The 27,992-nt window shown below is 33.4% G+C and overlaps 1 protein-coding gene across 1 annotated transcript in view; it reads left to right on the forward strand.

Annotated features, from left to right (window-relative positions):
* The first annotated feature begins 225 nt into the window (after window positions 1–225).
* The window catches only part of LOC126879640 (E3 ubiquitin-protein transferase MAEA), a 118,503-nt gene continuing 90,736 nt past the window's right edge, over window positions 226–27,992 (forward strand). Inside the window, exon 1 of the mRNA XM_050642826.1 lies at window positions 226–401. Coding sequence (XP_050498783.1) covers window positions 363–401 — 39 coding nt within the window. The 5' untranslated portion in view covers window positions 226–362. The remainder of the gene's footprint in view (window positions 402–27,992) is intronic.

Raw genomic sequence — 27,992 nt, forward strand, 5'->3', positions numbered from 1 at the left:
AATAAATATTTAGGTATTTGTTCATGAAAATGAAGTTTTAAGAGGACCTTTATTTGATCTATTTTCTGACAATAGGGCTTTTCATTCACAGTCATTTGTTTCGAGCTTCTGTCATATGTTGTATAATCCGTGTATATTAATATTATACACGGATTATACGACATTTGACAGAAACTCGAAACAAATGACAATCGATGAAAGGTCCTATCCTTGAATGTTGAATGGTTCTGTCATGGTCACAGTTCATGGTTCTGTCCCAGTTCTGTTGTGTTCTGACATTTGCATCAGCTGTTTTCGAGGTCCTGTCATCTGCTGGTGTGCATTTTATTTATGTTTTTATACATTAGTTAGATAGTCTCAAAATGGCAGATGTAAAATCTCTGGAACATCCTACGTTAAAAGTAAGCATATAAAATTTAACTTATATACAATAGGTCAATGTTTAAACTATGACAAACTATGTTTAAAAAATATTTTTCGCGTTGTGCTGGTATTTTCGAATGGAAGTTGAAAGGCTTTGTATTTAATTTACATCATATAAAATTGAAATGAATTATTGATGAGACAGGAACTGCCCAATAATTGTTAAGTGGCACTTAAAACGTAGTAACTTTGAAAACTGTAAGATATCCCTACACTGCTGGTTTATTATAACATATTGTGTTATAATATAGTGATCTACAATCGGATCTACAATAAAATGTGTATTATATTTTGTTGTGTTCTATAATTTTCTTTTCAATGGTTACAGTTTAATGTATTGAATAATCACAAATTGTATTCAAATTCCCAATATCAAAATAATAGTTCTGTAGATTTTCCTCAATATTCAGTCTTAAGGGAAACTATTGACTCTATCAAATATGGATTTAAAAGCATTTGATTGATCTATCAATAGGGATTTAAAAGCATTTGATTGAGTTAACCACTCTTTGCTGATTGCTAAACTTTCTGTTCTTGAGTTTCATTTTCATTGGTCCTTCTTTATGTACCTGAGAATTTTCTTATACCAAGAAACCATACTGTGAAGATTGGCAATTGTTCAACATTTATTATACATTATGTGCCTGTGGGAGTATCTCAGGGCTCACATTGTGGTCCATCACGTTTTGACTTATTCATGAACACCAGGGTTCGAAAGATATACAGAGCGAGTTTTATGTATGGAAACACTCAATTATCTCGAAAACGGCTTGAACGATTTTTATAGATTTTGGTAGGTAGGGGTTTTCTAATGCGGCCGATATTATAGTGCTAATTACATTGTTGTCAAATCTTCTGTTTTTGTGGAGATACAGTGGAACCTCGATTATCCGTCAGGGCACAGGACCAAGGGTATGACGGATAATCGAAAAGACGGTTAACAGAACATTAAAAAAATTCATAGTATTATGGTGACACACTGAATTATGGTGACATACAGATATCGACTAATTATTGCTTATAATTATTGTGCTGTGCGTTTTCATTTTCGGCTTGCGATTCAAAAAATAGAACTCTAAAAGCACGGTATCATTTATCCTTACCTATTTAAATTGCAATTTAATCCAGAGCCCTGGATAAGAACAAAAATTATTTACATAAAAAAATGCGGTGGTGGCATAACTGTACATGTACATTTCAACGAATTTCGTTTGGCATATCGCAATGATCAAACAAAATGAATTGATGACTAAATTTTTACTTATGTATACAGTGGTACCTCGATATACGAGCGCCCCAATATAGGAGTGTTTTGAGATATGAGCCGCCGAGCGAGCGATGTTTTGCTTTGAGATGAGAGCAAAATTTGAGATACGAGGAACCGCTTTTTATTAAAATTCATGCCTCTTTTTGACTACCTACTTCTAACTTGAAGGAGGTGATAAAGGGTATAATGCCAGCTAAGGGCGTTACAATAATTTCCAAGCTCCGGACTTCTCTCCATGAAAAGATGGAGAAACTACTGATGGTATGGGTGACAGAGAAGCAGCTTCAAGGAGGAACCTTGACACAAAGCATCATATGTGAGAAGGCACGAGCGATTTATGAAAGGGAGGAAGAAACAAACCTCTTTGGACAGTTTTTTTAAACGAGCTGCAGATGAAAATGAGCAAAGTGTGACGAAGAAAGCGAAGACCACTGACAAAAATTAAGCGCTTCCGTAAGCACCTCACTTTTTCTTTTGTTTTTACAGAATATGTATGTATTTTTTGTTACTTATAAATAAATGTTTCTTCTTGTAAAAACATTTTTCTTATTTAAAAACACTTAACAAAAACAACTAAGGTGTTTTTTTGGGAATGGAACGGAATAATGACATTTCGGTTAATTTCAATGGGGAAAATTGCTTTGACATACGAGCAATTTGACATACGAGCAAGGTTACGGAACGAATTACCCTCGTATGTCGAGGTACCACTGTACAATATAACTTATATATGGATCCTGACGGTTAACAGAGGTGACGGTTAATAGAGAGACGGATAACCGAGGTTCCACTGTATAATGAACTTTCTTATTTCAAATGGAATACCCTGTATATTTTTTGCGTTTTGAAGTTCTTAAGAAATATTGATTATTTTTCATGTTATATTCCTATACCTAAATGCCATAATTTTGGAGTTATTACTACATTTATTAAAAAAAAATTTAAACAAATTATAAAAATCAATTTTTTCAGCCCGGGTAGATATTATTTTACATTATTTGAATCATTGGGAACAAAAAATGACTTCTGTAATTTTTCTCTAAAGTTAATCGTTTTCGAGTAATAAACAATTTAAAATTGAAAAAAAAAACGAATAATGACGATTTTCAAGGTTCAAAAACACAAGTAAAAAATATAATTTTTGAAATTACGAAGTAACTAAATTCAAGCTCAACTCTTCTTCTAATAGTTTGCCATAAGATTTTTTGGCTCGTTTTATTCTAAAACATTGCTTTTTAATTGTTAACACATTGATGGACAGTGCGTCAAATGTATAAGCAAGTGTTGTGACACTATATATTTTGCAAAGTAGAATAGGGAAAATGCAACATCTATAGACGTTGTGTCACATTACATCAATCGAAATTAGACATCTTAGTCCGTCAACATGTTAATGAAGTGTATATGAGAGGACAGGTGATCTAACAACTAAAAAACAATGTTTTAAAATGAAACAAGCTCAAATTACTTATCGGTAGCTGATAAAATAAGGCTTGAACTTGAATTTGGGCACTTGGCAGATTCAAAAATAATATTTTTTATTTGTGTTTTTGAACTTTGAAAATCAACATTATTCGATTTTTTTTTCAGTTTTCAATTGTTTATAACTCGGAAACGATTAATTTTAGAGAAAAATTATAAAAAATTTTTTTTGTTCCCAATGATCCAAACAACCTGAAATAATGTTGACCCGGGCCAAAAAAATTAATTTTTATAATTTGGACGGCGTTATGCATAACTCGACCAAGCGCCATTTCTTTAATATCGAGATAACAGCGGATTCTGGTGACACATAGCTAAAATTATCTTGGAAAAAATCCCTGTTATTGTCACGTTAACGATTACTAAGAAAAACAAAATTAAACCAAGCGACATTAATCCACTTACCATTAAGCAACCAAGAAACGAAAAACTTTGAAGCCATTTATCTCAAAACTATATTTTGGCGCTTGGTCGAGTTATGCATAACGCCGTCCATTTGTTTTATTTTTTTTTAGATAAATGTAGCAATAACTCCGAAATTATGGCATTTAGAATAGGGAATATAACATGAAAAATAATAATCAGTATCTCTTAAGGACTTCAAACGCAAAAAATATACAGGGTGTTCCATTTTAAATAAGAAAGTTCATTAGTGAAAATAATGAAAATAATTCTTTTCACTCATTTCAAAGTTTATTAGAGTTCCAGAAAAACGGAAAATCTGACAACAATGTAATTAGCACTATAATATCGGCCGCATTAGAAAACCCAAAAACTCCAAAATCTATAAAAATAGTGCAAGCCCTTTCCGAGATAATAAAGGGTTTCCATACAAAAAATTCACTCTGTATATCGGGGATATAATATATCACTATATCGCCGGTCCGGAACAAGAATGACATAACTGCAAAAAGCCAACTTTCTCAGGAGAGCAAAAAAACGATTTTTAAATGTTTAAATGAGGAGTTATCGTCCAGGAGCATTAGTATGGTGTTTAGTATTACTATGATGGATTTTATTTTTATCCTTATTGGTTCGAATTTCATTATCTTAATTTAATCCCCCCATTTTCAACCCTATCTACAGTTGCGTCATTATTCATCAAAAAATGTTAAAATACAGTCTATAACGAACACTGTTATAATGAGGTACACTAGATGCCCCATGGAATTCCTATTGCACTGTAACACCTCTGTAACAAGGCATGTGTGGTTATAACGAGGAAAAATGAAATCGTAGCAACATTTTGAATATTTGTCAAATCCACCACATATTTGTATACAGGGTGTATCATTAAGAATGTCCAATCTCTGAGTTGTAGATTCTAGACCTCAAAATATTAAGGTTTAACCCAAATCACTTAAATAAAATATGGCTCCTTACTGGGTTACAGAGTGTTTTATTTAAAAATTTAAAAACCATTTGTACCCAGTACTTTAAAACTATTTTAAGGCAGAAAGTGTGGCTACTATACACCCTATTAAATTGTGATAAATAAACGTTTCTAGCTACTACCAGAGGCGTACGACAGGGGATAGTGAATGGTTGACCCTTCCCAAATTCTACGCCAATGGCTAAATGACTAATTTAGCGCAATTTTTCGATGCTCCAATACTTTCTATGTAAATGGTATACTCTTGATTGGTAAAGATAAAGTCATTAGTTTTCGAGATATTTGAAGTTAAATAATGAAACGGCACAGTTATTTTGATTAATGTATTGTGTCGCTTTATTTTTAACTTCAAATATCTCGAAAACTAATGATTTTATCGTTACGAACGAAGAGTATAGGTACTATTTACATAAAAACTATTTTTACCCAGTACTTTATAAAACTATTTGACGTATCCTTATATTACTTGGCAGAAGTGTGGCTACTATACACCCTATTAAATGGTGATAACTAAACGTTTCTAGCTACTACCAGAGGCGTACGACAGGGTATAATGAATGATTTGACCCTTCCCAAATTCTACGCCACTGGGGGAATTACTATTTTAGAGCAATTTTTGGATTCTCCAATACTTTCTATGTAAATAGTATACTCTTCATTGGTAACGCTAAAATCATTAGTTTACGAGATATTTGAAGTTAAATATGAAACGGCACAGTTATTTTGATTAATGTATTGTGTCGCTTTATTTTTAACTCCAAATATCTCGAAAACTAATGATTTTATCGTTACGAATGAAGAGTATAGGTATGGTCGGCGTTTAATTCCGTTGGAAAATTTACGCTAAGAAGAGCAGATAAGATACTACGAAATTGGCAACACTGTTAAAACGACCATGATAATATTCTACTGAACAGTAGCGTAGATATCTAATTTTAAATTACATAAAAGTTATTATTTTGCAAACATTTGATTTTAGGACAAGTGTAAATGGGATCGTCACATGTCCCCAAATTATGTGGGTTTATTATTATTATGTGGGTAATATTTTACAAAATAGTTTATAAAAATATAGTTTCAATAAAAAATATCGGCGTTATCAACTTCTGTGATATTTCTCGGAAGTGATAACACTAATCGACTCGACTGAACAGAACTTATTGTAAAATAATAATATCTACATATATAAAAACATTGTCAATAATAGTATATTATTCAACGAGCATGTAATGATGTCTATTACTCACGATGATGAAGTTTACGACACGAGCCGAAGGCGAGTGTCGTAATTCCCCAGAGTGAATAATAGCCATTACATGCGATAGAATACTATACTTTTTCTACGACCTTTTTTATTTTAATTATAAAAAAATATAATTATCAACTACTCGAGATTAAAATTATAATTTACAAAAATACATTTTGTTTACCAGTACTCGGCTGAATAATTGGTTGCTTATTATTACCAATGCTGTCTAAATTATGTATTGTAAAAAACACAACAACAAATAGTAAATTCAAGTTATATTCATTTCCGAAAAATTATAAGTATAAAGTACCAACTACTGTCATTGTAATAAATAGAAAATGGCTACTATCGGTGAACGTATTTTAAAAAGTTTTTTCTACAAACGTGTTAAAAATGCAATTTTTTTAAAATGTCTTTTAAAATTTAATTTAAACTGTATTATTGCATTTTTAACACGTTTGTAGAAAAAAACAAGTTAATGTAACGGAATAATATTTTCGCTAAGAATTTTTAGACATTCCTCTCGAGTGTAGACAACCAGTTCTACCTTTTACGCGTCATAGGTTTCACGGTTTCAGCAATTAACAAAAATTGTAGAAAAAATATTGTATGATATTCGTGTTAAAAAGTATATTTTTAAGGCACTCATGTGAATTGCAGAATTCGCTTCGCTCATTCAGCAAACTTTCACATGCGTGCCTTAAAATTGTACTTTTAACACTTATATCATAAATAACTATTAATGTACATATTTACATTAAACTATACAGTGATGAGCTCGCTAATAACCGGCAAAATAACGCAAAAGATGGAAAATACATTAAGTTGTGAGATAAAAAAGAATGAAACTAGTGGAGGTGGGAGATAAAAACTTTGTACCTTTTTGTCCTATCAAGAACTGTGTTTATAACCTGTTTTCAAATATATATAAGAAATGAAGTACTTACCAAAGAATATAGACGTGAGTAGAAGGGTACGGCCCTGAAACCTTTTAGCATAGAATTTTGCGTTGCAACTGAGTAGGTGCTATTGAGTTGCATATATTTGACAACGTCCGTAGTCACCGTCATCTCACCACCGCCCGCACTGCGGCCGCAACATCCCTCGTCAACAAGCCTGTTTATAAATGTGACCATCTGCTTCATATAAAAGCTTCTTCTAGGGGCTATATATTCTTTGTACTTAGTATCTACTCAGAGTCACTGTTATCACTTGTATCACTCGTATCATCTAAATTTATAGTTATTTTTTTGATTAATGTTGGTAAATATTTAAGATAGTCATTTTCCACTCCGATCACATGTTTGATTACATTTTTCCAGTTGGTTTCTGTGATTTTTATGACTTCTCTTCTAATTAACTGGAGAACAGTAGAAGAAAATTTAGGAGCCACGTTTCTTCTCCTTATGTCTCCTTTAAGTTGAGCCCATATTAACTCTATTGGGTTCAATGTACAATAATAAGGAGGAAGTCTAAGCACAGTATGCCCATTACTACGAGCACAGTTGTCTACAACATATTCCTTTTCGTACTGTCTGCTGTGAACAACCTCCAACAATTGCTGTTTGGTATATGATGCCTCAAAATACAAATTTTCCGTAAATAAAAATTCCTGAATTTGTAATTTATTCCAACTATTATTTGGAATTCTTTTCATTAACCTTGAATGATATGATGCGTTGTCCATGACAATCACACTTCTTCTTTATGTGCCGTCTTCTACCGAAGGTTGGCGACCATCAATCGATAGGTTTCTCTGTTTTGTGCCGCATGTATTATGTACAATACAATATGTTTGGGTAATTTCGGAAGAGATCTTTCAAACCATGATTCAAAAATTGAACTTTCCATATCGTCATGATAATCTAGAGACGCGTCTTTAATTTGTTTTGCAGATAATAATAATGCATCGTCGATCCATCCATTTTCTTCACCGCAGTGTAAAATTATAATCCTCTTTCCTTTATTGGGCGGTACTGAGTTAAAACACTTTTTGTTATTATTTGTCCAACTTTTTTTCACTGTGTCATGAGTATCGTACCAGGTCTCATCTAAATAAACAATATTTCTTTTCATTTTTCGATATTCAGTTATCTGTCCTATATAACTATTTCTTAAAGAAATTATTCTAGTACTTTCCATTAGCGTCTGGCGCTTGTCTATTGTTTTGTACTTAAAATTATTCGCTTTAAGAAATAATCGAAGTGTTGTTGCTGAACATGAAAGAATGCCCTTTCGAACTAATTCACTTCGAAGGCTTTCAATAGTTGGAAAAATATTAGCCGCATACATTTGGTATATTGTTCTGGTTATAGGGTCAATTAAGTGCGGTTCTATTTTTCTGAAGTTGCCACACTCCTTTCTCTTCTGTCTAGAAGAAGATGTTTCTCCTGTAATCTTGTAGCAGGTTGCTTTGGGCACTTTGGTTAAAAAACATGTTTCTGCAATTGCCTCTGATTTAGACAATTCAGTACAAAGTCCTTCATAAACATTTTTCAGCAGACGTTTGGCATCATCAGAAAGGTATTGAAAATGTCGCTTACGTTTTACTACACAACTTTGTAAATCCTCCAATTGATTAGAGGGTTCCATTGTCTCGTCAGCTGTAGAACTATTTTCGCACCACGGACGCAACATTTTAAAAGTATCAAACGTATAAAAACGTAAAAAAGTATCACGTAAAAACAAAAAAGTATAAAATGTGAAATGTAAAAAGTTTTCCGTAGAAAAAACACTGACAAAGTCACGACCAAACTCACTTGCAGTTCACTATTTGAAATTTGAATTTAACTGAACGCTGTAGCATTTCTGGTTTGACTAAAAATATTCTTGTTTCCCAAAAATCTGTTGGCCATATCCGCAATTTAAAAATAAAATATTATAAAAATTTGCCTACCTTGTCCCGCGCCTTCGGCACTGGACGGTCGAAATCTGATACCCTAGTTTATGATTCCGCAAGCTCAGTCAAATACTGTTATAATCTTACCCCAAGCACCCTAAGTATGAATAAGTCTGCCGACAAAAGATAACGCATTATGATTTGTCATAACAACGATATCCGATGTTTTCATTGGCCGTTGGTCCACATGGACTGGTCAACAGTTCGATGAAAACTTCATCTGGTTAACTGCCCATATTTCAAAACATTATACCAGGCACGTCTGAATGTAAATATCAAGTGGAATCTTAAAATTTTGTACTGTTATACGTCGAGTCATTGATAATTTTACAGACCCCTGGTAGAGTACTTTTTTATTGCCTGATTTTATTACAGATACATATATTTTTACACAGTCTCACGGAAATACAAGGCTACTATACTATTTACATAAAAACTATTTTTACTCAGTTCTTTAAAACTATTTGACGTATCCTTATATTACTTGGCAGAAGTGTGGCTACTATACACCCTATTAAATGGTGATAACTAAACGTTTCTAGCTACTACCAGAGGCGTACGACAGGGTATAATGAATGATTGACCCTTCCCAAATTCTACGCCACTGGGGGAATTACTATTTTAGCGCAATTTTTGGATTCTCCAATACTTTCTATGTAAATAGTATACTCTTCATTGGTAACGCTAAAATCATTAGTTTACGAGATATTTGAAGTTAAACATGAAACGGCACAGTTATTTTGATTAATTTATGATATGATTCATATGATTAATATTTAAAAACTGTTTGTACCCAGTACTTTAAAACTATTTGATGTATCCTTATCATACTTGGTAGAAAGTGTAGTTACTGTAGACTAAAAATATTACAAGTCAACGCCGGAAGAGCAAAGGTAACACACGACTTCATTCACCCGAAAGCCTTGGAGATAGAAGCAGATCTCTTGATCGTCCCAGAACCTAATAAGAGAATAGCTGCGAATAAAGGTTGGATATATGATAATAACATCGACGTAGCGATAAAAATACTTAATAGAAATGTGTGCATCAATAAAGTAGTAAGAAAAGAGGGGTATGTAACAATAAAAATCGATAAAATAACCATAATAGCATGCTATATTTCCCCGAATATTACTAGAGAGCGTTACAGACAACACGCGGAGAATTTAATAGACACGACACAGAGGGAGAAACATTTTTTAGTAGCCGGAGACATAAATGCAAAGTCCATACTATGGGGATCCCCCGAAATGACGAGAGTGGTGAACTTTGGAATGAGTGGATCTCCGCGGCGGACCTCATAGTGCTAAACAATGGAAAACCAACCTTTGTGAGAGATACATCGAAAAGCCACATACCTAGCACCATAGCTAGCAGTGGTGTTGCCAAAAAGATGAGGGATACTGGACGAGAACCTCTTCACCTTTCACCGGTACATCACCTATGAAATTGGCACCAAGGTCACAAAATACGGCAGGAAGAGAACAGTATTCGACAGAAAAATTTAAAAGACAAATAAGTAACCTACAAGAAGAAACTACCAACTTTAATGAACTCCGAGAAAATATCATAAATGCACACACAAGAAGTACTATAAATAGGCACACTACATATACAATACCCTACTGATGGAACGACCAAATCCAAAATAAGCGACAGGAATGCTTAAGACGCAGGCGAATAGCACAAAGGCACAGGAACCAAGAAGAACATAGGGAGGCATATAAAAGAGCCAAAAAAGAATTAAGTAGTGAAATTAAAAGGGCTAAACGCACATGCTGGCAGGATTTGTGTGACGCGTTGGAAGAAGACATATGGGGCGAAGCATATAAGATTGCCATGAAAAGTCTAAGGTTCGAGACCCCATATAACCTGTGTGCAAAACGAAAGATGGAAATTGCGAACACTATTTCCAAGGAAGCCCGATAACACATTCCTACAGATAGATAATATTAGACCTGCAGAGTTCACTACTGAAGAGATCATACAAGCAGCAGAAAGTATAAAGGCAGGAAAAGCACCAGGTCCAGATAAAGTAACGCCAGAAGCAATAAAACTGGTAGTAAAAGAGAAACCCGAAGTGATGCGCAAAGTATTTAATGAATTGTTGAACACGCAAGAATTTGTAACAAAAATAAGAAAACTTCTGTTGGAGTGAAAGTAAAGAGGAAGATATACTCCAACAGAAGTAAGGAAAAGAAAGAAATGAAAAGACTAGGTAATAAAAATGAAGAGAGAGTGGGACTGTGTAAAGAAAGGATGAAGTGACTTCTACGTTGAGAAGCCGCAATAGGAAAAATAAAAAAAAAATACTACTAAAGTGCAGTAGTACTGAAGAAAGGGGAATTAGAAGGGATAGAAGTAGAAGTGGGAAGAGACAGAGGCAAACTGAATAGAGTTGGCTAGCTATAGATGCAAGAGAGCAACTTGACACTCAAGGATGGATACGGCTCGTTTGCATGCCTGTCGAAGAACAGTAGCTCTATATAGATAGTAATGATGACTAAAAGATGAAATAATAAAATAAGAATAATGTACTGAAAATGAATGGAGATGACTAATGACTAAAAACGAACAAAATAAATAAAACTAACTAATCATGGGCGCCATGAAAATGATCTTCGATCATTCTCCCAGGTATCTTACACTGCTGTCAAATATTAAATATATTAAACCTGTAATAATGAACATAAAGGAGTAATAAAAATAAATGATATACAAAATAAATAAACATTTATTAAAATGAACTACCAGATTTTTAACAATCTCTGAGTTAAACAAGTTCATATTATGTGACTCTAACATGACAAAAGTTTGCAAAAGTTATGTTCAACCTAAGATAACAACAATGTTACCTGTTACAAAATTACAGGTATAAGTACCTTTCACTAACATATAGGGTACAAAATTACATAAGTCTTCTACCAAATGGTTATAGTACGCCTGCTACGTACAACTAAAGGAAACTGACAAAGATGAAAATACTACAAATAAATAGGCCCAAGCCTCACTAAGGGAAAATACAATAATGAATAAATAAAGTTAAATATACAATTGACTAAAGTAGAAATGAAGTTGAGATAAATACCGACCATGACCTAAATTAACCGAACAAATGGAATAAAGCGAATAACAGTAAAATATTTGGGAAACAAGCTAGTAATATTAAAAAATAAATTTACCCGAATTACATAAACCAATAATAAAGTATTAAAAACCTAATTTTCTCTAGGCTTATTCCTGTGCACAAGAAGTTACCGTAGATACAAAGTTTGGGAACCAAATAATCTAATATACAAATATGTCAAAAAAAAAACCAGAGGTAACCTAAATCTGGAAAAAAAACATAGTGTATTTAACAGATAGTCTGAAATATAAAAAAAACCAATAGTTACTAAAACACCTCACTAAATGTTCCCAAACGAGGTTGCGGTTACATCCTAGAAAATGATGCACCAGGATGGTGCGCCCCCATGACTCCTGTAGGCCCAGGTGCCAAGACGAAAATTGAGCTGGAACGCTCCCATAGCTTGCTCCCAAATCGACATACTCCCAATGGTGACTTGGCCGTGGCTGCAGTGGTTTCCCTAGGTGGTCAAAGGGCTACGGTTTCATGTTAGGGTTTCTTCCAAATGGCTAAAAACATTCCCAGTTTTATTTCCCATTTTAAACATGAGCAAAAAGTAAAGGGAAGAAGAAATACTTTTTAGAAGCAATAGTATAGAAAAACCGGCCATTAAAAATGGAACAAAAAACCAATCTCAGGTAACCTTGAACTATTTTAAGTGTGAAGACATGAATAAATGACATTGAAATGATTTATTTGAGGAAATATCTGTAAAAATATATTGAATTTATAAAATATTGGATGTTCAATAAATTTAAAACCTACAGAGAAATGGTAATTATTTCCAATATTAATTTGAGGACTTCAAACATGTTTGGTTATGTAAAACCAAAAACCCCATTAATATAAAGATCGATACAAAGATAATATAAAGATCGAAATCATCTACACCCTTCCCTTAATAGATTGACTAAGAAAGTTTAACAATGGGACTAATATTTTAAATATTCCACAACAAAAAAAACACATGACAATGGCTAATTAAAAAAAATTATTACAAAAAAAATAAATCTCACCGAATGATTCCTATTAGGCTCCAACAGGAGTTGACACACACGTCTCCATAACTCCAGACAACCCTTGCTGGTAACTTTTTACTTAAAAAAACTGGATGGATGTTATAAAATAAGGTGTATGGAACTCATTCGCCATTTCATGGTACCAGTACCAAGTACCAAACCAACCCACTTAATTAGCAGCCACAAACCAAGTGACGAACGAGAGACGTTTCTCCGCCAAGGTGAACGTCAAATTCTCTCAGAAAACGAAATCATTCTCGATAGGTGGAGTACGTTCCATCACCGAGGTATGACGTCACCCCAGTAGTCCTATACGAGAAATTAGAGAATTTAAATGGAGACCGAGGGAAAATAATTATAATAATAATTAAAGAGCTAATTTTGTAACGTGACCGTTACAATCCCCTTCTACTCGGGAAAAAAAATTTTATCCATAAAATTTTTTTTTCTAAATATCAAAATATTAACAATTAAATGTACAATAGTCTAACAATCCACGTTGATTCGCAAGATTACCAATAAGAACAAACTAAGGTTCAAGGAAAAAGAAATAAAAAATATATGACTCAAACTCATACTAAAATGTTACTATGTTACTCTCTGTTACCAATATTAATGAATTGCTTCAAAAACCAAACAAACTAAATATTGTACTAAAGTTCATACTAATAACTAAGTGTCGAATTGGGCACTAAAACCAAAATTGAGCTATCCATGGACATCAGATTTATAAAGGATATATCCAAGGACGGAACAACCAGGAAAAGGTGTGAGCCAATTCGAACCATATCAAAAGTAAATGTACCCAAGTGAATAAAAAAAAATCAGTAACTAAAATAAGTAAAGAATTGAACACTTTATCCAAAACTGAACTAACAATGGACACCAGATTCATAATAGTATATCCAGAGAAGGACAATCAGGAAGATTTATGGAACAACTCTCACTAATGCCAAATAATACCAATAATAAACATACCAAAGGAATCCAAAACTCAATAACCAAAATAGATGTGGAATCGGACACTTAATCCAAAGTCGGACTATCAGTGGACACCAGATTCATAAAAGGCATATCCAAAGTAGAACGACCAGGCAAATTTATGGACCAATTCACACCAATACTAAACCACATAAACAGATCAGGTCTACGTACACCCACATCCGGTGATACGAACCTATCCAACCAAATACACAAAATAAATGAAGAATCGGACACTTATCCAGAATCGGACTATCAATGGACACCAGATTTATATAAGAGTATATCCAAAGAAGAACGATCAGGCAAATTTATGGACCAATTCTTACTAATACTAAATAAACTAAATTATTGGATCCAATGGTAACTAATACTGAACAAAATAAATAAATTAGGTCTACATACACCCTCATCCGGTAATATGAACCTATCCAAACTAAGTAATCAAAATAAGTCAGAATAAATATTGCTAACAGACTAAGTAACAGAGATGTAACCTAACTAAATCAAAAGTAAGATAAATACTTAAAGTGTATTGACTAAAGTATTCTAGAAAATACATAACTTAATTCGTGCTGGTATTCGCGAACTATGGCATGTTGCTACAACAGATGTATGAGAATAACCAGACTCAGATAAGGTACTAATATAAGAATAAGTAAGGAAGAAAACAGAATGAATGGTGAACTTACAAGGTCTATGGCACTATGATAAATAATAGGAAGGAAAAAATATGATAAGTGATAGGGAAAAAAAATTGACGAGAACAGGCAACCAATTTTAATCAAAACTGCAGATTCATGCGCTCTCACATACGTGGAATTATTCAGGAAATATTCCAGAATCTGAATAGCAAGACTAATGCCTAAGGAAAGAAGTGGGAATATACTCAAATGAACAATTCATCTGTCTAAACACTCCAAATACTGACTTAACGAACCTACTATGTATAGGGATGGCCTAAGCATTGATTTATAAACAAGTGCGCAAGATATTTATCCATGTTTATTCATCAACTCAAAGTACAAACATACTATGAAGTAAAAGACCTAATATGAACTAAATACTTCCCTATCTAATGGTAAAAATGTAACTGGAATAATTGGACTAATTACAGAAGAATGGTTAGGAAATGTGGCCAACATTTCCTGACCAGAAATATTATGATGAAAAAAAACATCTGCGTACTCAGCCATGAAAGACATAGATCACGAAGTCAATCGAACAGCAGTGATCAGTTGCTGAGCAACAACCTCGAACCCACGCATTCACAAATCAGAGTATCAACAGAGTAATGACAAACTAGTCCAAAAGAAGAAATCAATACATACATCATCCATACATCATCCATACATACCTACATCATTCATACATACATACATTATCCATACCTACATACATCATCCATACATACATACATTATGCATACAACCACATACCATGCATACATTCAGACTTAGAGACTTAAGAATCCGTACATACCTCAAACTTCCAAACTAATTCCAGAATCATAGTGTGTAGGATATAAGGATATAAATTATTATAAAGTGTTTAAGATATTGGAGACAAATGTTAATAGAGTAACCCAATAACAAATTATAAACCACAACATCTTTCCACTATGGCAAATCCAAGAACAAGATATAGAAATAATATAAAAAAATAATAAGTAATCAAATATTCAAAATATAACACATAAACTGAGATATAGTAGTGTACATTATGATAAGTTCCATAGTTCCATACATAATATCAATATTAAACCAACGTACTTGTCTGAGCTTACATATTGAAAAGTGCACCATTAATAATGCAACAAAATGATAAGCTCATAAACGAGAGTACTACATAATAATTAAATTAATAAATAATAAATTAAAAGTCATCGACAACAAAGCCAAAAGATAAAATCGAGTAATGTAGGTACCTGCACTACCTGATGATTAAAAACATTAGATTAAAATATAACAATAAAAATTGAGCTAAAGGCAAACCAAAGAAGAGATTGGCTCAACCACTGTTAAGTCAATCTTCTTCTGAGTATTGTTCTAAAACTTAATAGACAAATAAGGACTATTATCAATGCTTCTTAGCTAACAAAAAATTTATATTTACATCTCAACCCAAAGCATCTGATTTATATAAGCATTATATTATGGTACCCACACTGGTATAATATTATTATCAACATTAACAAACTAGAAGGTGAGATGGATAATGGAACTACTTTACTATACAATTTATCATTGTAATGTTTAACACTACCAATTAAAGAAATTAAATTTGGATGACCATCTGTAATCATCCGAACCATGCGAATTCAACGTATCATGTATAGAAGCTAATGTTGTGGACCGATATTGCTTTGTGGTGTGTGCCTGTCTTACCAAACAACCCAAATATCAAAAAAAAAACAAATATAAAATATAATCTAAAGTTTGTAAGACAAAGATACATATGGAGAAAATATTAGCGACACACCAACAAATCAAAATGCCAGCAAAATATATAAATAATCAAATCAATAAATTAAATAAAATACCTAAATACTGAAAATAATTTCTAGTTAGGTGTAAAATATAACCACACTAGAAAAAAAATATATGCATATAGTCAATAATTAATTGTACGTGCAAACATACTACCATTGGTAGAAGGACTAAAAATCCATAATAATAGAACATAATGTCAGTCATGTATACTCATTCTAAATACACAAATAAGTTTCCAATAAAAATACAAAATTCAAACTAAAATATGAGCTGTACCACTAAAACTAAAAATGAGGTATCGAAAATAAACTAATCAAAACCAAAAGCAGTATAAGTCTACCTGTTTAGTATTAATAAAAATAAAAAGACCAAAAATAAATCAGAAATAACATGTATACAAAGATATCAAGAAGGTAATAATACAGAAAATTCCAATAAAAGGAACGTGAATTAAAAGAACTACTGTCTTAGAACCATAAAACGGTTGGCACCACGTATTGGGCAGCCAGTGTAACAAAAATAAGAAAACTTCTGTTGGAGTGAAAGTAAAGAGAAAGATATACTCCAACAGAAGTAAGGAAAAGAAAGAAATGAAAAGACTAGGTAATAAAAATGAAGAGAGAGTGGGACTGTGTAAAGAAAGGATGAAGTGACTTCTACGTTGAGAAGCCGCAATAGGAAAAATAAAAAAAAATACTACTAAAGTGCAGTAGTACTGAAGAAAGGGGAATTAGAAGGGATAGAAGTAGAAGTGGGAAGAGACAGAGGCAAACTGAATAGAGTTGGCTAGCTATAGATGCAAGAGAGCAACTTGACACTCAAGGATGGATACGGCTCGTTTGCATGCCTGTCGAAGAACAGTAGCTCTATATAGATAGTAATGATGACTAAAAGATGAAATAATAAAATAAGAATAATGTACTGAAAATGAATGGAGATGACTAATGACTAAAAACGAACAAAATAAATAAAACTAACTAATCATGGGCGCCATGAAAATGATCTTCGATCATTCTCCCAGGTATCTTACACTGCTGTCAAATATTAAATATATTAAACCTGTAATAATGAACATAAAGGAGTAATAAAAATAAATGATATACAAAATAAATAAACATTTATTAAAATGAACTACCAGATTTTTAACAATCTCTGAGTTAAACAAGTTCATATTATGTGACTCTAACATGACAAAAGTTTGCAAAAGTTATGTTCAACCTAAGATAACAACAATGTTACCTGTTACAAAATTACAGGTATAAGTACCTTTCACTAACATATAGGGTACAAAATTACATAAGTCTTCTACCAAATGGTTATAGTACGCCTGCTACGCACAACTAAAGGAAACTGACAAAGATGAAAATACTACAAATAAATAGGCCCAAGCCTCACTAAGGGAAAATACAATAATGAATAAATAAAGTTAAATATACAATTGACTAAAGTAGAAATGAAGTTGAGATAAATACCGACCATGACCTAAATTAACCGAACAAATGGAATAAAGCGAATAACAGTAAAATATTTGGGAAACAAGCTAGTAATATTAAAAAATAAATTTACCCGAATTACATAAACCAATAATAAAGTATTAAAAACCTAATTTTCTCTAGGCTTATTCCTGTGCACAAGAAGTTACCGTAGATACAAAGTTTGGGAACCAAATAATCTAATATACAAATATGTCAAAAAAAAAACCAGAGGTAACCTAAATCTGGAAAAAAAAACATAGTGTATTTAACAGATAGTCTGAAATATAAAAAAAAACCAATAGTTACTAAAACACCTCACTAAATGTTCCCAAACGAGGTTGCGGTTACATCCTAGAAAATGATGCACCAGGATGGTGCGCCCCCATGACTCCTGTAGGCCCAGGTGCCAAGACGAAAATTGAGCTGGAACGCTCCCATAGCTTGCTCCCAAATCGACATACTCCCAATGGTGACTTGGCCGTGGCTGCAGTGGTTTTCCTAGGTGGTCAAAGGGCTACGGTTTCATGTTAGGGTTTCTTCCAAATGGCTAAAAACATTCCCAGTTTTATTTCCCATTTTAAACATGAGCAAAAAGTAAAGGGAAGAAGAAATACTTTTTAGAAGCAATAGTATAGAAAAACCGGCCATTAAAAATGGAACAAAAAACCAATCTCAGGTAACCTTGAACTATTTTAAGTGTGAAGACATGAATAAATGACATTGAAATGATTTATTTGAGGAAATATCTGTAAAAATATATTGAATTTATAAAATATTGGATGTTCAATAAATTTAAAACCTACAGAGAAATGGTAATTATTTCCAATATTAATTTGAGGACTTCAAACATGTTTGGTTATGTAAAACCAAAAACCCCATTAATATAAAGATCGATATAAAGATAATATAAAGATCGAAATCATCTACACCCTTCCCTTAATAGATTGACTAAGAAAGTTTAACAATGGGACTAATATTTTAAATATTCCACAACAAAAAAAAACACATGACAATGGCTAATTAAAAAAAATTATTACAAAAAAAATAAATCTCACCGAATGATTCCTATTAGGCTCCAACAGGAGTTGTCACACACGTCTCCATAACTCCAGACAACCCTTGCTGGTAACTTTTTACTTAAAAAAACTGGATGGATGTTATAAAATAAGGTGTATGGAACTCATTCGCCATTTCATGGTACCAGTACCAAGTACCAAACCAACCCACTTAATTAGCAGCCACAAACCAAGTGACGAACGAGAGACGTTTCTCCGCCAAGGTGAACGTCAAATTCTCTCAGAAAACGAAATCATTCTCGATAGGTGGAGTACGTTCCATCACCGAGGTATGACGTCACCCCAGTAGTCCTATACGAGAAATTAGAGAATTTAAATGGAGACCGAGGGAAAATAATTATAATAATAATTAAAGAGCTAATTTTGTAACGTGACCGTTACAAATTCCCAGATAAACTTAATCTCGCGAAACTCGTATTATTACCAAAACCAGGAAAGAACCCGGACGAGGCCAACTCATATAGATCTCTATGCTTACTAGATTGCATAGAAAAATTATATGAAGGTCTTATAAAGAAACGTCTTGAAGACGAACTTGAAGTTCTGGGAAAAATTTCAGATAGACAGTATGGTTTCAGAAAAGCCAGATCGGCTATAGATGCGGTGAAGAAGATCTCTGACACCGTAAAAAGATCAGAAAAAAGATGGGCCATTCTTGTGATGTTCGACGTGAAGAACGCCTTCAACTCTGCAAACTGGCATCACATACTAACGAAGCTCAAAGTGGCAGGAGTGTCAGACTACATCATAAATATTATAAATAAATACGTTATAAATAAATAAATTATAAAACAAATAAATATTTGTTATTTGTCTGAATTAATCAATACGGTTTTTTAAATTTTTTTTAAATAACAGCTTTCGAACTCTGAGCTTGTCAAATGATATTTCTCCTAGGTTTGATTTCATCTAACTTCTTCTACACTTGGTCGAACTATAACAGTTTTGTTTTTGGGAGAATTTTGATAACTTATAATATACACGTTAACATTTCACTTCAATAGTAATAATAGTAATCTTTTGAAAATTTAACTTTAAAATTTAGTATCTTAACTTTAAATTCATTTAACCTATACATGGCTTTTTAGCCATTTTCAATTTTTTAAGTAATATTTATGAATATAGAGGTCGCATAAGATTGTAGTTCCTTCTTTACCATTTTAATAAATGACAGTCTTCCTCAGCTGATCTGCTGTTCACGTAGACTCAAAATGGTCTGACTCAGCCATGTTGTCTTTATAAATTAATAAAAGAATTTAGATGTGATTCTATTCACTGTAAAGGGTTATTACCCTATATCTGTGGCTTTTGCCCAGTATTCATGTTTTTTGTTGTGTTGTTAAGCAATTGCTCTTCTATGAAGGTATTTTGAGAGGACGTAAGTTTTTCACTCATTTTTTATATGGAAAAAAATCTTATCTTAAATATGTCCTTTTAGGAAGCTCTGATGATGGCACGTTATGTGTTGAAAGTACTTAGCTGATATAAAATATATTTTTTACACACTATCAAAAGTTTTTTGAAAACATACACCTGTTTGCCGTTTTGACCTATTTAGAAGTGTGTACAAGTCTTGCAGTCTTTTCCAATTTATAAATAAATACCTGACAAACAGATATTTAAATGTAGCATCTAAGACAGACATGACTCATCAGGAGTACCGCAAGGGTCAGTCTTGGGACCTACTCTATGGAATGTACTGTACAACGGGGTATTAGAAATAGACTACGGGCAAGACACCTACGCCATAGCATATGCAGACGACCTTGCAATCCTAATAGAGTCTAACATAAATGGGGATATTGAAGAAAAGGTGACAAGTTGTTACAGAAAAGTCAACACGTGGATGATAGAGAATGACCTAGAGTTGGCAAGTAGCAAAACAGGTATAGTAATACTAAAGGGACCAAGACAGAGACCAACTCGAGTTTTGATTTAAATGGTAGCATTATAGAACCGAGTAATTGTGCTAAATATCTGGGCATACACCTTGATTCAGGTTTGAGATACACGAAACACCTTATAAATGCAGCCCAGAAGGCTGAACAGAGAACCGCTGCTATGACAAAGATTATGCCAAACATAGGCGGACCAAGTAATTACAAAAGAAAATTGTATCTCCAGGTAGTACAATCCACCCTCCTATATGGGGCACCTGTATGGTTTGAAAAGTTGAGATTCAAAAAATATGAGGAAATATTAACGAGAACCCAAAGAAAACCCCTCCTGAAGGTAGTAAGTGCATATCGGACCACGTCGACGATAGCCCTACAGGTGATTGCGGGTACGCTCCCCATTCACCTCCTAGCAAAAGAACGTAAGATCATAATATACGAAAATGATGACGGCCACCTAATAGGGGTGAAAGCCGAGGTAAGAGAGGAAATGCTAAACGAATGGCAACAAGAATGGGAGGAACAGATAGAAAAAGCACAATGGACGAAAACACTAAGAACAAATTAATTTTTTACTCAATTCCTGACCGGGCATGGCTCATTCGGGTCTTACACATATCGCATAAAAAAAACTGAAGATGACTACTTATGTATAGAATGTGGAGTGCGTGACGACGCAGAGCATTGTGTATTCCATTGCAACGTTTTCCACAATAAACAACAAGACATGAGAACAAAACTAGGTGAGACAACACCAGAGACTATAATGAATGTAGCCATGCAAAGCAAACAAAATTTCAACGTGATAGTAGACATAATAACAGATATAATTAAAAAAAAAGGAAACGCGAGAGAGAACGAAACAAGATGGGAGATGAGAGATTGACAGAAAACATTATTAAGGATATTTTATCCCTTATTTTACCTATTGGGACCGTGCAAGTTCGGAAAAGCGACACCTGGTTTCTTCGCTCTGCACTTTTATTCGCACTTTTAATTATATTGGCCAATCATATGGTCCTGGTTACTGGATAATTGTCAAGGACATAGTCAAAAAAAAATAATAAGAAAAAATAAGATTTAGGTTATGTTATTAAAACAACAATTGTATGTAGTAAATAAAATTAGTTATTAAAATGCAGTACTTCAAGCAAAATACAATTAATTAAATTTACCTTTATATAATAATTGCATATCATATCAATATTTTGGAGCAATATATAATTTTTCTTCTTAAATGACAATAGGTATGAAATGTACGTCAATTTGACAATTTCAATTGACAATATGAATTATTTAAGAAAGTTGCAATATTTCTTCGCTATTCGCGCACGATCGTTTCGCGTATCCCTTCCGAGTACTTGCACACCGCGAATATGTACAACTTTTATCTATACATTTTACCTATACACTGTTTTATGAATACTTATTTTATTTTATTTTAGTTGTGTACACTTACGCTTCCTTTTATTTTAACTTTTTTTCATATACTTTCTTCTGTACACAGTACTCAATGTTTTATTTCTGAACAAATAAAAGAATAACTACTCCTCACAGTCGGCTTTACCGACATGGAGTAGAGATAGGGTCAGCAGCGGGGCATCCGAAGTAACGTTTGCTAAAAATACGTACCGGGTGTCCACAGCTGGAATGAGGGGGTTTTAGTGGGTAGGCAGTTGCGTTTTCACGATTGATTCGCTCGGATTCACGGGTGTCTGAATCGGGCAAGCGGACTGAATCCTACACACCAGGGTAGAGGGCAGAACACCAGCTTCTTGGGGTGCTGCGGTCTACTCTGACGGTCTCATGAAGATTTCCTCCTCCCACAAAAAAAAAAGGTACTGTAGACCCTACTAAATTATGTAATAATCCTTTCTGCTTACTACCAGAGGCGTACGACAGGGGAAATTTACTGGTTGACCCTTCCCAAATTCTACACCACTGACGGAATAGTTATTTTGGTGTGTTTTAGATTTTCCAACACTTTTTATGTAAATAGTACCTATACTCTTCATTCGTAACGATAAAATCATTAGTTTTCGAGATATTTGAAGTTAAAAATAAAGCGACACAATACATTAATCACATAAACAAAATAACAAATTAACTAAATAATTTAACTTCAAATATCTCGAAAACTAATGACTTTATCTTTACCAATCAAGAGTATACCATTTACATAGAAAGTATTGGAGCATAGAAAAATTGCGCTAAATTAGTCATTTAGCCAATGGCGTAGAATTTGGGAAGGGTCAACCATCCACTATTCCCTGTCGTACGCCTCTGGTAGTAGCTAGAAACGTTTATTTATCACAATTTAATACTGTGTATAGTAGCCACACTTTCTGCCTTAAAATAGTTTTAAAGTACTGGGTACAAATGGTTTTTAAATTTTTAAATAAAACACTCTATAACTCAGTAAGGAGCCATATTTTATTTAAGTGATTTGGGTTAAATCTTAATATTTTGAGGTCTAGAATCTACAATTCAGAGATTTGACATTCTTAATGATACACCCTGTATGGTTAGTACGATTATAGAGACCTGGTAATAATATAAAAATTTATTTATAATTTACATTTTTAGGTATATTTTGAACCATATTAAACAAGAAGCCACATTAAAATAAAAGGTGCCTTTTCTAAAAAATACTAAGAGGCAAAAAAGTTTTAAAAACACTGTGTTTAACTAATGGTACCGCAATAATAGTTTAATTGGAAAATACACAAACATTTGGGGGGTTTAAAGGACCGAAACCACCATACAAATTTTATCTACACACATTAAAAAACAAGCCGCATCTCGATAAATAAAAACTGGCTTATCGAAAAAATACTAAGAGGCAAAAAAGTTTTAAAAATATTGTGTTTAATTAATGGTACCACAATAATAATTTAATTGGAACGTACACAAAAGTTTGGGGGGGGGGGGGTTTAAGGTAACAAAACCTCATAAAAATTTTTATGGGGTGTACAAATTTCACTGTTTTTTTTTGTAAGATGTTCCTGCCATAAGAATTTTCATTTTGTAACTTCAAAAAGGTGTAACTTTTTTTGTGTGCACTATTGTATATAAGTAAGTGAGGTTCAATCAACCTATTTTTGACCCCAGAATCTGTGGTATAATTTATGACCAATCTTTTTGGGACACGCTGTATATTCATATTATGCACAATATTATTGTTGTCTGATATAACGAGATCCGATTATAACGAGGTAATTAGTCTGCCATTTCAGTTCTCGTTATAGAGGGAGTCTACTGTATTTAAAATAGTGATTAAATAAAGAGTAACCGTCCAGGAGCATCGGTATGGCGTTTATTCTTACAGCGATGGCTTTTATTTTCATCCGTATTGGTCCGAATTTCATTATCTTAATTTAATCCTCCCATTTTCAACCCTATTTACAGTTGCGTCATTATTCATCTGAAACAAGGTCTAAAATGGTGTATATTGCAATAAAGACGCAACTACTCTGTAGTGTAGTGGCTCAGCAGATAGTTACATTTCTGTAGCTTTTTTATCATCTGTACACAGTATTTTAGAAGTTAATTACGCAATAAATAGGAATTGACAAAATTTTTCAGTTACATCATTCTTGTTCCGGACCGGCGATATGATATATATCACGATATTTATATGCTGATGTAATATATATCATGGATATTTACAAAAAAAATATCTGAGACATTAAAAAAAATACTCTTAAAATATGCTGCATGTCATTATCGGTCTGATGACTGTTTTGTAAATTTTGCCTTTCATTTCTTTTTCGATATCTTTATTTCTCTATATTGTTTCATTCCGGCAACCTGTGGCTATATTTGCTCTATTCACTTGATGTTCCACGTCTGTTTCAAGCTTTCCATTGCTAGATAGTGTGACGCCTAGATATTTAAACTCCATCATTTGTTCGATTATCTGATCCTCGAACTCTAATTTACAACCTAGTAGATTGGCTGTTATAACCATGCATTTTGTCTTTTGTGGGGAAATTAACATGTTAAATTTCCTGGTTCTAATCTAATCTAAGTTCAGTCAGTGTTAAGAAATAATAAATATCACTGAGAAATAATAAGTACCAATATGCTCAACTTATAGTGAAAGGAAAGATCGAGGGAAGGAGAGGACTAGGAAGGAAAAGACTATCGTGGCTCAGAAATATCCGACAATGGACAGGGCTAAATTTTGAACAGCTAATAAGAACAGCTGAAGACAGAGAAGAGTTTGCAATTGTAGTAGCCAACCTCCATTGAGGAGACGGCACTTTAAGAAGAAGAAGTCAGTGTTGCCTTTTTATTTGTCTGACTTAAAGTATTCATTTCGTTTCTGATTCGTGTTTACTGGTTGGATGCTTGTTGTGTTTGTTTTGTTCTATATTGTACAAAAACTTTCTTCTTTCTTCTCACATTGTATCTTTACTTTTGCTGTGTTCGATGTCATTCGTTTTTGATGTCATCTTTGAGTTTTCTCGTTTTCCTCGATGTTATCGCTTTGTAATATTTCATTCTCAGCAATCTTCTCTGATATTCTTTTTCTGTATAAGTATTCCGTGAATTTCGTATTTAGTCCTTTGACACTGATTTTTGTTTCTGTTCGGGCCGCTCTCTTGAGTGTGAAGTATTTCATGGTGATTCTTATTTTATTTAATACTAGGCTATGGTCGCTACCTACGTCTGCTGAATTGAGGCATCTAAGTCAATTTTTTTATGGATGTATATCTCTCTTGGTTACAACATAATCTATCATAGATCTTTGTCCACATATATGTTATTAAACGTATGTTTGTGTTGGTCATTGTGGTCAAAAAAGTGTTGTTTATTCTAAGTTCGTTATTCGTGCAGAAGTCATCAGTTCTCCATTTTCGTTTTTAAAATTCTCAGTATATTTTTATTGAATACCAGGTATTACATGGTTGCCTATTCGAGCGTTAAAATTCCCAGTATTATCATGTTTGCTGTAACTTCCCCTAGTTGTTTGAGGCTTGTTATTTTCTGAGTATACTCCGATGATGTTCAGGTCTTCCTTCTCCATTCTTATTTTTGCTATTACAATCCTTTTTGATGTGATTTTTGTATCTTTGGTGTATTAGTAAGGCTACACCTTTGGTCCTGTTTTCTTTTGCTGCTCCACTGTAGATTAGTATGTATTCACCTAATTTTAATTGTCATTTTCCTATGTTTTTAGTTTCCTGTAAAACGCATATATCTATGTATTTGTTTCCCTTTCAACATTTGGGTTATTTCTTGGTCTCTAGTGTTGAGCAGTTTGATGTTCCGTGTGGTTATTCTCATCTGGGCTTTTCTCTCTTCTTCTCTTGTTCTTATTTCTTGCTGTGGTCATCTTCATATTATCAATCCGGCTCCGAGGCTACACATTCTTTCTTTGAGCAGTATTCGTTTTTACGATTAATAGGTTGCTAACCTTGCCAATTCCCTTCTCATTTTATCCGGAATTGGTACCGGCTGTGGTAACCGCAGAGCTACTCGATCCACCTCGCAATTACCACAGGCAGTGAAAAATTAGGTTAAAAAAACTAAGAAACGGAACGTTTATCATATTTTTATTAATCTCAAGAGATAAATGTTCATTATTCAAATTATGGGAGGGGAGCCCAAGCGGGGAAATTGCGCATTACTCGAGCACGTCAGAAAATCACATGGGGGGGAAACCTTGTTTCTTTGTACCTTTGTTCCTTTGAAACCATACCTTGTAAATATATCCCTACCTAAGGTAGGTAAGTTAAGTACATGAAGAACATTGTATATTAAAAAAATCTGACGATTTGAGTGGGGCGTAAGGAAATGGGCGAGTCACAAAGTTGTAAAAAACATCATCGTGAAATGCTCCAGCGCGATTGATTTTTTTTTATTTTGAAAGAAATCCTTTTAGGATTACGGAAAAAATATAATGTAACGATTTTCATGATGTGATGTAGCTAAAACCATATTTATCTACTCTATCTCAAATTATGTATAAGTTGTTAGTTTGTGAAAACTGTCATTATAGATAGCAGTGCGTGAAGGATTTAAAGTGTGCGTGAAGTAACAATGTATTTTAAATGGGATTTACTTTTTCTCACTGTTTTTGGCACACTTTCATATAATTAAATATCCTTAACTTTCGCGTTGTCATGGTGATAACATTGTCAAAAGTTTTTTACAGTTTTGTGGTTTGAAAGAAGTTAGAATTTTTAAATGTCAAAGTTCTAAAAATTCTAAATGTATAGCACTCGCCCCGCTCTCGCTCGTGCTCTAAACATCGCGTGCGTTCGCAAAAAGCATACTTCACGAACTGTTTCATAAATAACTATTATAGGGTGTGTCAAAAGCAGCGAGATGACCGAATATTTCGCGAAATGAACATCAGATAGAAAAACTGAAAAATACGTGTTCAATATTTTCCAAAAATCTATCGAATGGCACCAAACATGGCCCTGGCCTCCACGAAGCGGGGGTGGGGGTAACTTTAACCCCTTATCGTGCACACTCGAGTTAACTCGAGCGCACTAAACTGAATAAACTACACTCGAATGCAATCGAGAATTGACAATAACAATGTGCAAGCAAAAAAACAATCGTTTTATCGATATTTATCATTTACATGGGATTGTAAGCTATAAAACTTACATAGGTATTTAAGTATAATATATTATATGATATATATTATATTAAGTATATCCTTTTTCTACTTATCTCTTCCCTGTGAGCTGCCTTCTGAAAAATTTGCGTATTCATTTTTCAATATATATTTTACTAAAATATAATGTAAAATATAATAATAATAGGTTAGTTCCAACTTCCAACACAAAAAAACCGTCAAAAACCGTAACGACCACGCTCCTGCGCTGTAAATAAAATACGTTCCAAAAAAAAATGATCGATCGTCTCATCGTCCTTCCGATTGTTCCAACAAAAATTGTGATCGTCCAGTCACAGGTTCGTGACAATCATTTCAGTACACGGATATACCGGATTTACACTCAGTCTGACAGTCCAGTTCGACAGGGAAGTGGGTAGCGTGAATGTGTAAATAGCTCACTCGTGCTGATCCTGTTCATGCTACTGACATTGCACGGCGATACCCAAAAAGTCGGTTTTTGTGGCGGAAGTCAAAGGAGAAGTAGCCCGAGCACGAGTGGGTATTCACACTCAACTACTTTCTCTCTTACTTGCCGCCGGCAAAGCGGCAAGTGAGTAAGGAAGCAAGACGATGC

Source organism: Diabrotica virgifera, chromosome 2 (genome assembly GCF_917563875.1).
Source record: "Diabrotica virgifera virgifera chromosome 2, PGI_DIABVI_V3a".
Taxonomy (NCBI): domain Eukaryota; kingdom Metazoa; phylum Arthropoda; class Insecta; order Coleoptera; family Chrysomelidae; genus Diabrotica; species Diabrotica virgifera.